Source organism: Falco peregrinus, chromosome 7 (genome assembly GCF_023634155.1).
Source record: "Falco peregrinus isolate bFalPer1 chromosome 7, bFalPer1.pri, whole genome shotgun sequence".
Classification (NCBI taxonomy): domain Eukaryota; kingdom Metazoa; phylum Chordata; class Aves; order Falconiformes; family Falconidae; genus Falco; species Falco peregrinus.
Window position 1 is genome coordinate 45,269,959 of NC_073727.1, and position 15,241 is coordinate 45,285,199.

The 15,241-nt window shown below is 35.6% G+C and overlaps 1 protein-coding gene across 14 annotated transcripts in view; it reads left to right on the forward strand.

Moving 5' to 3' along the window:
• Window positions 1–15,241, forward strand: part of SYNE1 (spectrin repeat containing nuclear envelope protein 1) — a 317,016-nt gene that overhangs the window by 57,722 nt on the left and 244,053 nt on the right. For 10 of the 14 annotated variants that reach the window (XM_055810929.1, XM_055810939.1, XM_055810935.1 and 7 more), the window contains exons 4-8: window positions 6,220–6,315; window positions 8,200–8,283; window positions 11,729–11,749; window positions 12,027–12,119; window positions 13,750–13,928. In XM_055810929.1, the coding sequence (XP_055666904.1) occupies window positions 6,220–6,315; window positions 8,200–8,283; window positions 11,729–11,749; window positions 12,027–12,119; window positions 13,750–13,928 (473 nt within the window). The remainder of the gene's footprint in view (window positions 1–6,219; window positions 6,316–8,199; window positions 8,284–11,728; window positions 11,750–12,026; window positions 12,120–13,749; window positions 13,929–15,241) is intronic. The other 4 variants (XM_055810932.1, XM_055810942.1, XM_055810936.1 and 1 more) reach the window with 1 other exon arrangement.

Here is a 15,241-nt window from a genome sequence, read left to right on the forward strand (position 1 = left end):
AAATCTCAGTATACAGTTTTCTTATAAAAAGTCATGCCCTAATTGAAACAAACTAATTCAATAAATTCATCAAGTAGACTAAAAAAATAATTTTTGGTTTTCTAAATGTAAGGTTTGAGAATATGGATACAAATAAATAAGAAAGAACAAAACAGGTAAATGAAATGATAGTACCAATGAAATTTCTTCACCCAAAGGGTTGTCAATCACTGGAACAGGCTGCCCAGGGAAGTGGTTGTGTCACCATCCCTGGAGGCATTTAAAAGATGTGCAGATGTGGTGCTCAGGGACATGGTTTAGTGGTGGACTTGGCAGTGCTAGGTTAATGGCTGGGACTCCTGACCTTAAAGTTCTTTTTCAACCTAAATGATTCTATGATTCTATTCATTGAACTTTGTGAAGGGGAGTAGGAGAGAGGTACGAAGTTCTTATTCTCTCTTGCTCTTACAGTATAATGCTACCTTTTTAAAATTATGTTTCCTAAATCAAAAGTATGTTCTTTCACGAGCTGAAGACAGATAGCAGACTTGGTATCAGGTAATTATGGGACACCTCAAAGAAAGATTGAGATAAAACAGCCATAGCACAAGCTGTGCCCACAGCACAATGTCCCACAGGGAAGGAACACAGAGGAAAGAGCCTCAAGTATGATAACTAACAGGTAGTATAATGCAGCTTCATTTTTGTATCAGCTGCTAGCAATAGGCTGCATCCATCCCTCTGCTGACTAGCTCTCTAACCCCAGCTGAATCTGTTGTGATTCTCTGGTGAAATTCAGCAACTGGAAATCATCTCTTTTCTCTGCCACCCACTTGCAGAAATTGGGTCACATTCTAGCAAATGAACAGGATCTAACTTCTGGCCATCCAGTTTAATTTTTGTGCATCTGTGCAGTTCTACTAATGATAAATGATACTATATGCATGTGTAACAGGACAAGAAGTTTTCTAATTGCATTGTATTCATATTTCTCTAAGGTATTAGAACTGGACCTCCCTCCTCTCAGTCTCAGCCTTCATAGACATAGAAATAATTTGAATATGCTTCTGAGTATCTTTTGAGGCATCTTTTCAAAGTCTTAAGTTTAAAATGCAGAATAAAGTTAGACCAGATATTTCAAAAAGAAGACATTACATCCATTCAGAACAGCGATTACTTAAATGTTTTTTATTTCATTGCCTATGCTGCTTTTTATATAGTGGGTTAGATGAGTAAGCAAGAATGAAAACATGCCTCTGTAAAACAGAGGCATATCTTCTATTGCCTTTGTCATGTTTGGTGAAAGTTTTGGGAAACAGTAGTTTCAAAGCTTTGGAACACAGACTGTAAATTGGTTTAACCCTGTCAAATAATGTCTTTGTTCTCAGGTGTAGGGATACCTTCAGTATTTGTACTCACCAAACTATTAGTGTAAACTCATTAAATAGAGTGAACAACAAATACATATTCATTTTTTTATTTCCATTAAAAGGATGCTCACATCAACAACAACAACAAAAAAAAGTAAAGAATGGATATCAAACAAAAATGAAACTAAGAATGGGTGAACATTTTTGATTATACTTACACAATGTTTTCATAATGCTGAATTAAACCTGGGCACTAAATCTTACATTAAGGCTTTTGAAATTGCAAACTGATATGTTTTATAGCAAAGAAAGGAAGAAAATGAAATGGGTATATCAAGATTTACAGCTCTCACACACAATGCTGGCAGTGATCGTAGTTTGTTCTTAGAATGTATCTTGGTCTTCATACAAGAACATATCAGTTTTCATCACTGAATTAAGTAATTCTGTGTCTTTTTGTCTTTTTCAAATGGGAAAACAGAGGCTCCCAGTATCTTAGTCACTGACCCAGAAAAAATTTAAGCTAATGTCCATCTTGACTGCATGATTTTCATGAATAAAATCTAACTGGCAGGTTTTTGCGGCAATAGTCACTTGATGTTTTTACTAGTATTGCATGTAACCTCTGAAGTTAAACAGTGAATGTGAAATTAGTTTGTGTGGCAAAATTAATCATGTAAAACTTAGGGCTGAGTCCCTCAGACTTCAGTCATGAAATAGTCATTAACAGTAGTTTATGAAAACCTATGTGCTTAAGGATTTAGAAAGTAAATTGGGGCAGAGGAGTAGGCCAGCTATTACAGAGTAACTGAAATTTCACATTCTCCTTCCTGTTTCCACATGTATTTCCCTTCAGAGACAAATTCAGTAGTTACATAGGTTTGTTCCTGTTTGTGCATGTGGGTAGGTTTTCACACACTTTTTAGCAGTTTTTAAACATTATTTGAAAACCAGTGGAGCAAAAGGTAGTTTCCAATGTTTGCATTGGCATTCATTGTAATTCAGATACCATTGTTTGTATAGTATGATTTATTAATTGGAGAAGTTAAGTACAGGGTGTGAGGAAAAGATTCCCTTAGCAAAGATACAAATGAGAAATGAAATGCAAGAAAAAGTGTGGGAAGCTTAGCGAGTATACTTTAGTTCCATATCTGAGGTTTGGATTTTACAAAACTTATTTTACTCTGTCAGAGGAGGAATGTCTAGAGATTGCAGGCCTATTATAAATCTTTTTTTTGATGCTTGTCCATCTAATAATTTTCATATGTACCAATGTTCAATTCTTTAAAGTATCCAGAATGTTTCCTGAAGACTACAGCAAATGAGATAAGTTTGTAAGAGCAGCAAGTTTAAACAAATCATTTCCTCATCAGTTCCCATTTGTGATCTAGTCTAAAAACACTTATTTAAATAAATATTTAATATGCAAAAAATCTGGTTCATTAACCTTTAAGATTCATTCCTGATTAATTCATATTCCTCCTACAGAGCACATGAATTTACTTGTACTGAGTGTGCATCTCTCTTTGTGACATGACTGTTCTTAAATGTCATTGTCACTATAAACTACTGTGATTACATATACTGCAATAAATGAGTGTTTAACAGAATACATGCGATGCAGTATGTAGCATATCATTAGTATTATTTTGATTTCTTGAAGAAGCTTATGAGAAACCAAAATGAGATACTGAGGCATGTGAAACCTTAGTGTAGAGCTGATAAGTTGTAGATTTAATGTCTGCTGGTTCATTGAAGGATATTCTGAGTTACAGCAAAGAATTTTGTTCAGGAAGTTTATAAATAACAGCTTTTATTTAGTATTATAGAATTTTGAGAGGTTACTTCATATACTTTTTAAATGTTCTTTTTTCCTGGTTTAAAAATTATTTCATTAAATTCTTTGCACAAGCTTTCCAACATTCAAAATACAGTGTATCAGGATCATTGTAGTTGATTGCATTACTAGAGATACACATTTACATGCAAAAAACCAAAACCTGGAGTACATTCAGCATTTTCAAGATTACACAATTTTAAGTTAGTTTTCTTTCCCTGCTTTTATCAATTTACAGTTAGTATTTTGTCAGAGCATTAAGGCAACTAAGTGAATAGGGCTAGAATAAAAAGTATTCAATAGATTTTAACTGAATACTTTAAAAAACCACCCTTTCTCTGGAGGCTAACAAGCAAGGAGTGTATAGCTTCACTTTCTCCTTTCATTCCATTTGACATTATATATGCAGCCAAGGAGTAGGTATTTATCCATTCCAGCAGAAGATGTTGTGTTAATCACAGTAGAGGATCTGCCTGGAAAAACAGTCAAACAGTAGCTTGAGCCATCCTGTACGATGGTCCATACACAACAAATGCTGTATGAACTTCTCCGTATCAGCTAGTGTATGTGTATCTTCCTGAATTGTATCGACATGGGGGATAAGATTGTTATGTATGGAATTCTTATGTAAAAGAGGAATCTACTGTATATGCCACTAAAAATATAACACATTCCATCTTCTGAGAGAGACTGGAGCCATAATGATAGGGTAAATTCTATGCCATGTGCCGAGAGTAGTTAAAAAAAAAAAGTGATTTATGAAACACAATGCAGGTCTTACCTCCTTGTAATGTAGGTGTTAACATCTTCAGGACAGTGAAAAACATTATGTTATAAAGTGTATTGTGGAGAACATTTTTGGCAGTCTGATGTTAATTTACTTGAATGATGACTTCAGGGATACTTTCACTGCCTTACCATAGTACTATGCCTTGGTTAGGGTGCAAATCTAGTTTTTGTAACTTCTGTCAGTGAGGAGTGACCAGCAAAGGGTGGTTGAGAGCAAGAGTTTGACACGGGTGATCAGAGGTTTTATCTGTAGTGTGAAGCTATACACTGTGGAAACCAGAGGTGCTTCCCAGACTTGGTTTGCATATGAATTTCAGATAACTTGACTTCATCTTGGGGTGAGGCAAATTCTGGCCTGTACCCTGATTTGAGAGCAAAGGCTCAAGCTGAAAGGGAGCTGTGTTGTGCTCAAACAGGTCATCTGGCAGGCACCTTATGGGCACCAGGGTTATGGGGCACTGTAAATCTCACCCTTCAATCTGAATGTATCCTAAATTGCCCGCTGTAAGAACCCGTGTCTCTTCATTACTGTAGAGTGAATTTCAAGGGACGAACCTCACTACTGGGGCATTTAGATGGGTGGTGAGATCTTTTAGGCCTTCACATCCTGTTGGATTTAGGACGGCAGCTGCTATAATCCTCTTGTCTTTATTGCTGAATTGTTTTAGCATGTAATTCTTCAGTATTGTATCATGTGGTAATGATACTAAAACCAAAGCAGCTTCGAACATCAAACAGGAAATGGTAGCATAGAAGGTGAGGAAAATTAATTGTATTTATGTCAATTGCCTGTGATGGAAGACTGGGACAAATTAATCTCCAGTGACCTGTTTGCTCCACTCATTTCTGTGGTGTTATATTAAGGAAGAACATGATCTATTATCTATTGCATTGCTAGGACATAAAAAAGAACTATTATTAAATACACCCTTGTAATAAACTGAAATGCTTCTTTATGTTATATACACAATAAAATAGGCACTTATATTATTGTGGCTATTGGAGCACATCAAATCTTAGGTGAAGTTTGCTTTAGCAGAGGAGTTTTTCTTCCACTTTATGCCATAATTATGTCTCACTGAAATATTTGTTCATCCGAACTGAACAGTGAAGGCAGGATGTTTTTATTTTGGAAACTAGAAACCTTTGCTTTCTTCTGGTTTGTTATAGCATTTTTACATTTTTAAGAGCAATGCTTCATTTGGTAGTTTCATCTTTTCAAATCTATGTTTCTACAGAGCAGAAATATTAGATCAAATTGTTGTACAAGAATCTTTTTTTCAGAAGCACCCTGAAAGTAAATTATTAAACCTAATGTAATTTTAAGAATTTTGTAGTGTGATTGTCATTTTAGTGAATTAGCAGGTATGAATATTAGTATTATGTTAATTAGCAGGTATGTGAATGCTGACAAGCTCATGGAAGCTAGAGGGTGTTTGTTTCATTTATTTCAATTGGACCAAGTTTAAACTTTTTGTTTCTAAGAGACATTCTGTGATCATTGAAGTACTGGCCAGATGAGTACCACAGTTCCACAAACTGAAATGTATTTAAGAAGATCAGAGTTTAATAATGTGACCTTGTTAATCAAAATTCCTAAAACATCATCTGTTTACATATTTTTTAAGTGTTTTCATTGTTGTGTTTGTGAATGTAAAGACATGTGTAAAGCAATTTGTTGTAAGTAGAGGCTGACAGTGTTAACAGCACTGGAAACCTGCAAGGCCGGAAGGAGAGGAGCAAAAATAGAGCAAGGTAGTGTAACAACTGTCAGCTGTGAGAAAGTAACAGCATAGCTCAACCAGCTACACTGCTTTAAGGATCTTCCCTTCATATATCTCCTTGTATTGCTCAGACTGAGAAAGTGAAATTTCTCTGACATACTTAACACTAGGCAAAATATGCTGATAGATTGGAATGTGACTGTAATAGTACATCTGTAAGTTGTGCATATTTTATAGACTCATAGGCAGTTGTTGATGTGCTGCTTTGGTCGTTTTAGGGAGCAGGAGATTTTTGCATTTTATCATTAGTGGCAGAAAGCATCTAGTGTTACAGTCCTGTGCCAGAAATGTTAAATAGTTAAACAATATGGTGGCAAAGCAATAGTTAAATGACACATTGATATTAAACATTATAAAACATGAAGAAGTGGACCAGTCACTCTTTGTGCTTCTGTTTGAAAGGAAGTAGGATGTAATGCTGGTGAGCCTTTATAATATCTGAAGTCTTCTCCCTTTTCAGCGCAATCCTCCCATGCTGGTGAATGACCTGTTTGAAGATATCAAAGATGGGGTAATGTTAATTGCCCTTTTGGAAGTTCTTTCAGGGCAGAAACTGGTAAGAACTTCCTTCCATCTGAATATATGACAGTTGCATAACTTCTCTAGGATATAATTTTCCAATATGTTTCTATATCTAAAAACCTTACTGTAACATAGCAAAATAAGTTTATTTGTAGAGTCGTCTATCTGGTTACAAAAAAAAAGATTATTACAGACTGACATTCTTGATTTTATGCATTTTCTATTATTTTCATCTTAGTGTTTCATTAAAATTGCTTTTTTATATTAGTCTTTGCAGTTCATCTGGGTGTTGCTATGACAAGCAATATCTAAACTGCAAGCTATTGCTACACATCTTGAAGAAATGCTGACAGTCTTTTCTGCTTAAATTTACATGTGTCTTTCTGAAAAAAAAAAAAAAAAGAAAAAAGTGAGCCCCTCAAATTTCATGGGGTCTTATATCCATTTAGCTTGACAGCTGTGCTGCTACTGTAAAGAACCTTAAATGATGCCAAATAGCTTTTTCACAGTCAGGTGGTGTGCAGAGGCTGCAGTGTGTACATGGCAAGTAGGGTGCCTCTTGGGAGCCAGGCTAGTTTTGTGCATGTGATGCAGAAGAAAAGCAAACGTGTTTTAGGCCATGGACTCTCACTTGTTCCAAATCAGCTCGCAGATCAGGTGGCAGCATCTGAAGGACCAGAGCCAAGTCTGTCATTCAGCTTACTGTAGGGTTCAGATGTTACCTGTTCCTTCACATGTAGGCAATTTGCAAGTGCCACACTTTTGCCTCTTTTTCATATTTCACCTCTGTTTTGATTGCAGGTGATACCCAAAATTAGGTAGGAATTCAGACTGCAAGAGCGATTTTACTGTAAGATGTGAAAAAAGCTGGAATTAGAAGTGTGTTTCTGCTCTGTTAAATGTACCCATTTCTGTTTTGTTAGTATAAAACAGAACGTCTCCCTCTTGTGGCAAAACAGAAGTGGTAAAACAGGAAAAGAATTTTAATGATGGTTCCTGTTACAATGAAATTCACTGAATTGTATCCTGCCTATATGAATTAGTGAAAGACAAGACATATTACAGAACCAGATCAATGTCTGGTTAATTTAAAGGTTATGTATACGAGACTATGATGTTAGTAGTAACTTCAAGAGGAATTTCAGAATCTGTAGCAGGACTTTGTTAAATCCATTTGTAATTTTATGATCACAAATTTAAATTATAATAGTTGTATATTTGCATTACAATATAAGATTAAGCGGCAAATTTCATTCCACTGTAGAGTATTAGAAGCCTAGGATATGTTCTTGATTTAATTCAAAATTCCAGTCTTTTTTTAGCCTACATGTCTGAAGTTCATCAAAATTCATTGTTCAGTGAGGGTATGTCATAGTTTGGTTTTTTTAATTGCCAGTAAGGTATTATAGAGTGTGGATAAAAATCCTCTATGTAAAATGTCTTCACTGTAGACTGATTTTTAAAAGCAGCAACCACCTTGACGTCTCCTGTGCAGGCAAAAGCATTTTACTGAGAGAATGTTGCCTTCTCTCAAATACATACATATATATATATATATATATATATATTTGTGTGTGTGTTTGTGTATAAAAATAGTAGTAGTTTATTTTACATAAGAAAAACAGTTCTGTGATTTGATGAAGTTTATAGGCTGAAGCTGACAGCTTGCATCCTGATGTTTTTAAGATATATATGACTTCTTTATAATCAAAGAATCACATTTACATCCCCTCTATCTGTCAGCCTTCCCTCTTGGTATATGCAAAGATACGATTTGACTGTTTCAAGGAACATTTTTACAAATAAATCAGATGTATGTATGGTATGTACATAGGCATTTATAATAATCTGGAACTTCATTTTTTGCAGTGAATTGGTATAAATCCAATTGGAGTTTATGCTGTTTTTTCTCTTTAAGCCTTGTGAGCAGGGACGTCAGCTGAAGAGAATTCACTGGGTTGCCAACATTGGCACAGCTCTTAAGTTTCTAGAAGGAAGACGGGTAGGTTTGGTAGCATTTAGTCCTGTCTTTTCCTTCATTTTTTTCTTTCTTTTCTTAAATGTATGATTTATATCCACCTACCTGTTCTTATTCTCCAAAATCTGAGCTATGTATGCAGTCTTCAGTTTCTACACAGTGCCTAAAAGCTGCTGTAAAGTAAAAATTACAAGACCCAACACTAATATGTAGCAATGTATAGGGTAAAACTTGTTTTTTCTTATTTTTTTTACTTAGAATAATCTTGGATGATCTTCTTCCTTTTTTTTTTCTTCTTTTTTTTAAAAAATGTGCTCTTCAGCTCCTCATATTCCTTACTATCTTGTTGCTGTTCTCAGAAAAGAACAACTATCTTCAGTTTAGTAGAGGTATTAATTAAAAATTAAAAGAATAGATTTATGGCCTTCACTAGGTTGTACATGTAAAAATTTACTCACTGAAAGTATAGACATGAAAATTTAGAACAATGCAACTCCTTATTAGCTTGGCAGGACTTCAGGCTAATCCTGGATTGATTCTGGTAAAGTCAGTGTTGTGGCCATTTTAGAAATGAAACAAAATATTTTATAAATTTAACAAAAGTCAGAAAACCTAAAACCTCAGTGTGATCTAGGTATCAATATCAGATAGAAACAATCTACTTTTTCCTGACTTTTCTCTCTGTATTGTAATGACTTGTATCTGTTTTTTTAATTAGATTGCAGATATTTTGTTCTTCTAATTTCTGCATTTCAGTTCAATTTTTCTCAATGCAGATGTAACACATGAATTTTATGTCTCCACAGTGCAGCAGAACAGGAGTTGTTGGGGTTTTAAATTCTTTCCCTCTTTAACCTATGGCATCTTGACCTATTATGTTTCTATGATATGGGAAACAATCTTAGCAGGTGTCTGTAGAAAGAAATCTATAAGAATTTTTTTTTAAATTGAAAAATATATGATAAAATCAAAGACAAATATATTCCCAAAGCAAAATTCAGCGTTAGCGCCCAATTTCACTGGTTTATGTACTACAGTTTGTTAACACAAACCGTATTGTGTGCACCCTGAGAGTGGAGGCTTCGATACAAAGAGGGCTGCTCTCTGGTGAGACCTGTATAACCTAGGACAAGGCTGGGGTGGGGAGCAAAAACCTTCCCTAGTTTATGTGTTACAATGTGGTGGGTGACCCAAACTTTGAATCACTCACCTTAGATCCCAGAAATAATGCAGCAGTGCAGCTAGATAACTGACCCTGCTGAAGATGAAGATAGATTGCCAGAAATGGAGCGGCATGTTTTTGCTTCTGATATCTAAGCATTTTTGTCTGGACTTGTCTAGTTATTTTTCTATGTACTTTGTATCAATATGCCGGTTTTTTTTCTGGAGGGAGTTGGCAATGTGTGTTGTGTCAGGTAGACTGGTGTGCATTAGCATGTGATCTCTAGTTTGAATCCAGCCTGAAGGATGCATCTATGCACTCTGCCAAAACAGCACAGAGTAACTGCTCAGAGACTAATTTTGTCTTTAAGCAGCAAAGGTATTTATTTCGTGCAACGTCGGGGAGCTAGCCGATTTGCACCGGACAAACTAGCTCCAAACTATGCAGGGAAAAGTTAGGTATTTTATACAGTTTTTTGTGAGAGGTTACACAACATCTTTACATACATATTTGATTTTGACACCCAGTCATTCCATTCACAATAGGTGGGATCTAGGTGGAGTAGACCTTTCAATTTTCTTTGTTCAATGATTTCCTGACTTGATGGTCTCCTTATCTCCTTCAGGTGCCCACCTTATCTTTTCTAATTATTCAGAGTACATTCAGTGGAACCTTTTCTAATTATTCAGAGTACATTCCTTTTCTCAACACAAACAGAGCATCATCCAGAGCATTGTACCAAACTCATCCTGACTAATCTTTTTTTTAAAGACCTTGTTCCCTTTCAACTCTGTCAACCTTTTCCTCCCAGAGGAGGTGCAGATGCTGTTCAGACCACAAATGGTTCTTCAGCAACTGACTGCAGTCCCTGGTCTGTACTCAAAGGTGAATGAACAGAGATGGGTGGCTGTGTACAGCGCTTTGAGGAGTGCCGACAGGATCTCCTTCCTCCATGGGCTCTCCCATAAATAAAGTTTGTTACACATTTAATCAACTTCCTATTTCACTGTCCAATCAGACTTCTGCAAATACTCCTGTTATATTGCAAAATGCAACTGGCAATGAACAGATACCATTCTGGACCAAACTGTTACTTTTTGTGGTTCTAAAAAGTCTATTTTGTTGTTTTAGATCCATTTTAATGGATTATAAACCAAAGATAACACAATAACTAGACCAGGCAGGCTATGCTTCTGTGAACACTAGCCTAATCAGAAGCTTTAGCTGAGACCCTGTAAATCTTTTGATCTGTAATATATATAAGAAAAACCTCATTTCCTAGAAAAGGAAAGCTTTTGTTGAAATTGATCCAGCTGACAGAAGAGACTCTTGGTATATTTTTCTTTAGGTAGGTAATAGGAAATTTTCCTTATTGCCTGCTAGAGGAGCAAGTAGTCCGTTTTCCCAGAGTTTTGTCAGATTTCTTGGTGGAGAGGTTTGGAAATAAAACCTGTGGGTATTTCTCCTCTGCATCTTCCCAGGCAGACTGTGGAGTTTCAATTCTGAAAAGAGCTTCACAGGTCTAAACAATTTTTTGTTTGCTCTTGCCACTATCTAGTGAGTTTCCAGCTGCTGATTTAGACAACTGCGGTCTTTTCTGTGTTTTGGGGAGACACGTGAGGTCATTCTTCTGCTTTTCTTTAACCTCTTCTCCAAGGTTTTTCCATAAACTTTGTGCATGAACAAGCTTGCAGTGCGTGAACACTTCAGCAGCTCTTCATATTTCTATCATGATTGATGGCAGACTCTTAGTTTTGCTGACGAAATAAGTGGTAACATATTTGCTAATTCTCCAATAGTACCTGCTTAATTCCATTTCCTTGGGCATTACCTACCTCATAATTTCCTTATACTCTTTATCTCCTCCTTTACTGCCTTTTATCTTGCAATCTTATTTTAGGGTGATACTTTATTCAGACTATAGATTAGCATTTGGGAGTTGAGAGTCATGGAATCTGTTCCTGTTTCTGTTGAAAAAGTCATGTGACCTTGGACAACTAATTTTTTCCAACTCTCTTCTTATTGTAAAAGAACTATAGTCAGGTTTGTCTTGCAAGGGACCTTTTTCCTTTTCTTGTTCATTCTTAAACTCACTTTTCTCTTTCAATTCCAAATATGTTTGAACTATAGCAAGAAAGCCCTGTATAATTTAAAATTTGCTTTCCTTACGAACTGTGTTGTAAGATGTGCCAAAAAACGTGCTTTCTTTGCATTGTAAAATTAATTTAATGCATTTACCTAATAATTAATCATTTAATACTTATTTTTGTATTGTCCTTTTTTTTTTTCCTTTGCTTTTCATGCTAGTCCATATACAGAGGATCTCCGGTTTGTGCAATGTTTCTATGTAATTTTTATTGTTCTTTCTACTTGAAATTAAATATTTTTTTCTACAAATAATAGCATACAACAGTCTTAAAAGTCATTCATTACCTATAGTGATACTTGTCTAAGAACTGAAATCGCACCATTCAATGATTTTTTTACTTGAGACCTTTTATTTGATTGGAAAAATGCAGTAAAAGTATAAAACCTGTTTGAAATGTGTTTTGTAATATATGTGGTTCCTTCTGTGGGATAATAACATGTTTTCTTTCCTATATAGATTAAGCTTGTCAACATAAACTCAACTGATATTGCTGATGGCAGACCTTCTATTGTCCTTGGCCTGGTGTGGACCATAATTTTGTATTTTCAGGTACTACATTTTTTATATTTCAGTGTAGCTTGCTCAAAATGGTTCAGATCACCATTTCATATGGACTGGTGTAGTGCCAGTCTTTCACCATAGTTACTTTATAATTAGCTGAGGATCTGGTAATGATTAAAGGAACAGTCGATGGTAGGGATGCTTCACATTGGTTTTTTTGGAATAGATTGGTCTGGGCCTAGAATGGAATTCCTTCAGCATATTATTCTGCTTTCTCTCAAGAATACAGCAGAAACAAGAATATGGATTCTTGTTACAAGTACCTTTAGCAACCTCAGTGGTGATTTTGCTGTATAATTCCAGTGTACTTGATCTCAGACAGTAATTATTTTCAGACAGTATATGTAAATATGTTGGTTTCACTGGGAGATGCAGACATTTGCAAGGAGGAGAAAAATTAGCTGTGAACGGAGTAGACTGAGAGGGTTTTGAATTTGTAGAGGAGAAATAATTTGCATTCTGCTGAAGTTAGGTGGGAGGAAAAAGTTGTTTTCTAAATCCTGTCCATATGAGTTAACAAAACAAATCACTGCCCAACAATTAAAAAAGGAACTGATTTTTTTGCTGTTCTTTATGGAATTCTTTGGCTTTGACTCTCTTGTGATGTAGCTTTCATGTCTCAGGGATGCTGTTCTTGTAAGTGCCAACCAGTGTGACACCTCAATATTTCAGATCTCCTCAGAAGAAAAGTTAGCCGGAATGATACTAACATTTTAATTTTAATTTATATTTCATTGAGATAATGAGGAAAATTATGTTTCCCAGAGTTACTGAAACTCTAGTTGTCTTCATCAGTTTTAGTTGGGTCATTTTTTGAGCTTTTCTTTAGATGTCACAGGCAGATACATCATTTTAACATGAACAAAAGAAGAAATGCATGAGAGCTGTGGTTCTCATTGTGGCAGACTCATTCGGTGATGTGACAAAACTCTGTTTTTTAAGTAAACAGTATAGAAAATCTTGCAACATCCTCTGGATATAACTTTTTCATGTTAAAAAACCCCCAGATTTAGTCAACTTATTGTTCTTAAGATAGCCAATAATTTTCATTTGATGAAAGGTATGAGATGAATAACTGTCATACACCCTTGGCAAGCACTGCTAGTGCACTTTGCCTGTAGTACGTTCCCTATTTCTTCACAAGATACCTGAAAGCAAAACTGCAACTGAATTTGTGCCAAAACAGTACAATGGTAAATAAAGAACTATCCAGATGAGATCATTGAGGTTGCTTCTATTCTTTAATTTAATAAGCCTTCTCTGAAATTAGTGGATTGTTTTATAATTTGAGTTCCAGGTAAATGTAAGCCATTGTTTCCTATTTCGATAGTGATTAGTCATAATAGATAACATAGAATCATAGATGTCACACTTGCATATTGTTCTAGTTGTAGGGTGTCAAGAAAGTCAATGATTGCTAGATGTCTTGTACTTAAGACCATCATCTGGGCACATACATTAACGTTTTTGAAGCTACTTTAATGCACAGTTAAATAAAACACAGCATGTTAACCATAGATTCTGCCCAACTTTTTTTTTGTCAGCTGTATTAGGAAAGTAGTTAAGAAACAGGTGACAATCAAGATCATCTACAACCATGAACATTTTTTCCCCACAGATTGAAGAGCTTACCAGCAACCTCCCACAGCTGCAGTCGTTGTCTAGCAGTGCTTCTTCTGTGGAGAGTGTTGTCAGTTCAGAAACAGCGAGTCCCCCAAGCAAACGGAAGGTGGTAACGAAGGTCCAAGGAAGTGCAAGGAAGGCTTTGTTAAAATGGATACAGTACACAGCAGCAAAGTAAGTAACCTACAAATGAACTGAGTTTGTATCTGAAGTGTAAACTTTTCCCTCAGATTCTAAACTCTGTCGGTCAGGGATTGTCCTGTTGCACCTCCCTGTGATCATGTTCTTTTTGACAACTGAGGCTGCTAAATGTTACCACCATACAACAAGCAAGTAATAAATAATGATTTACGTTAATTTTACAAGCAATCATATTTTATAGTTTCTGAATAATGAGTAGGATTATGTTTGACACAATGAGGAACTGAAAGGGGAATTAGATGTCTGAATGACAGTGTATTAGTCCTGCTGCCAAAACACTTGATATGACAATGCAAGTCCCACACCGACAGCATTCCTCAGTGACAGAGCTTGTAGGAGCACTAAATTCTGGCACTTGCTGTTGAAAGGCAGGCGATGAAAAATTATGGATATCCTTTGCAGTTTTGTGATAAAAGGGACATATTACTACAAAGTTTACCTTGAATTTTCATTCTTTTTAATCCAAGTTATTTTGGAGTTATTTCTTGCTATCTCCTGTTAACTTAAGAATCATCTCCTTAATTTACTATAATTATCCCATGTTTACTCTGCTTCCAAAAAAGGCATTAAAAAAGCACATGAATTAGATCAAATATCCAATAGTAGTTTGGTGGCTTCCACAATAAGAAAATAATAATCAAAGATGTAAAATAATAAAATGGATTTATTTGTTAAAATTAAGGAATCACTGCTATTTAAAGAGATCACTCATGGGTAAAGTGTGGAGGCGAAATGGCCAGTTATGGACTAGTGCCTCAAAAGAAAGAAATATAATTGTAAAGATTCACACTTTCTCCAATTCTCCAAGAAATAGGTATATTACTAGTAATTTATAGTGCAATACAGTCAAATTTGACATTTTTCCTGTTGCATTATTGTCAGTAAGAGACAGGCAACTGAAAGTGGTCAGCGGCAATTTCCAGATATGTAAACAAACAAAATAAAAAGAGGTTCATAAATGAAACTGTCAACATTTTTGGGAGGAGTAGGTGAAAGGTGTTGAAAAAAGCCTAGAGGAAAGATGGTACGCTTAGCCTGGCCCTGCTTTACATTGTAATTTGCAAGGGCTAGGTCATTAAAGTCAGTGAAACTGTTTCAATGATCACAGTGAGCTTTGAATGAAACCTTCATTCAGAGTTACTGTTGCTGTGAACCTTCCAATGACAAAGCTACCCTAACAACTAAGTATGTTGTAAAAGGAAGTTTGCATGCTCAGCTGAAGTTAAAAACTGTCTTGCAGTCTGTGGACCACCATGCCTTTCAGAATTATTTTTGAAAGAAGCAGC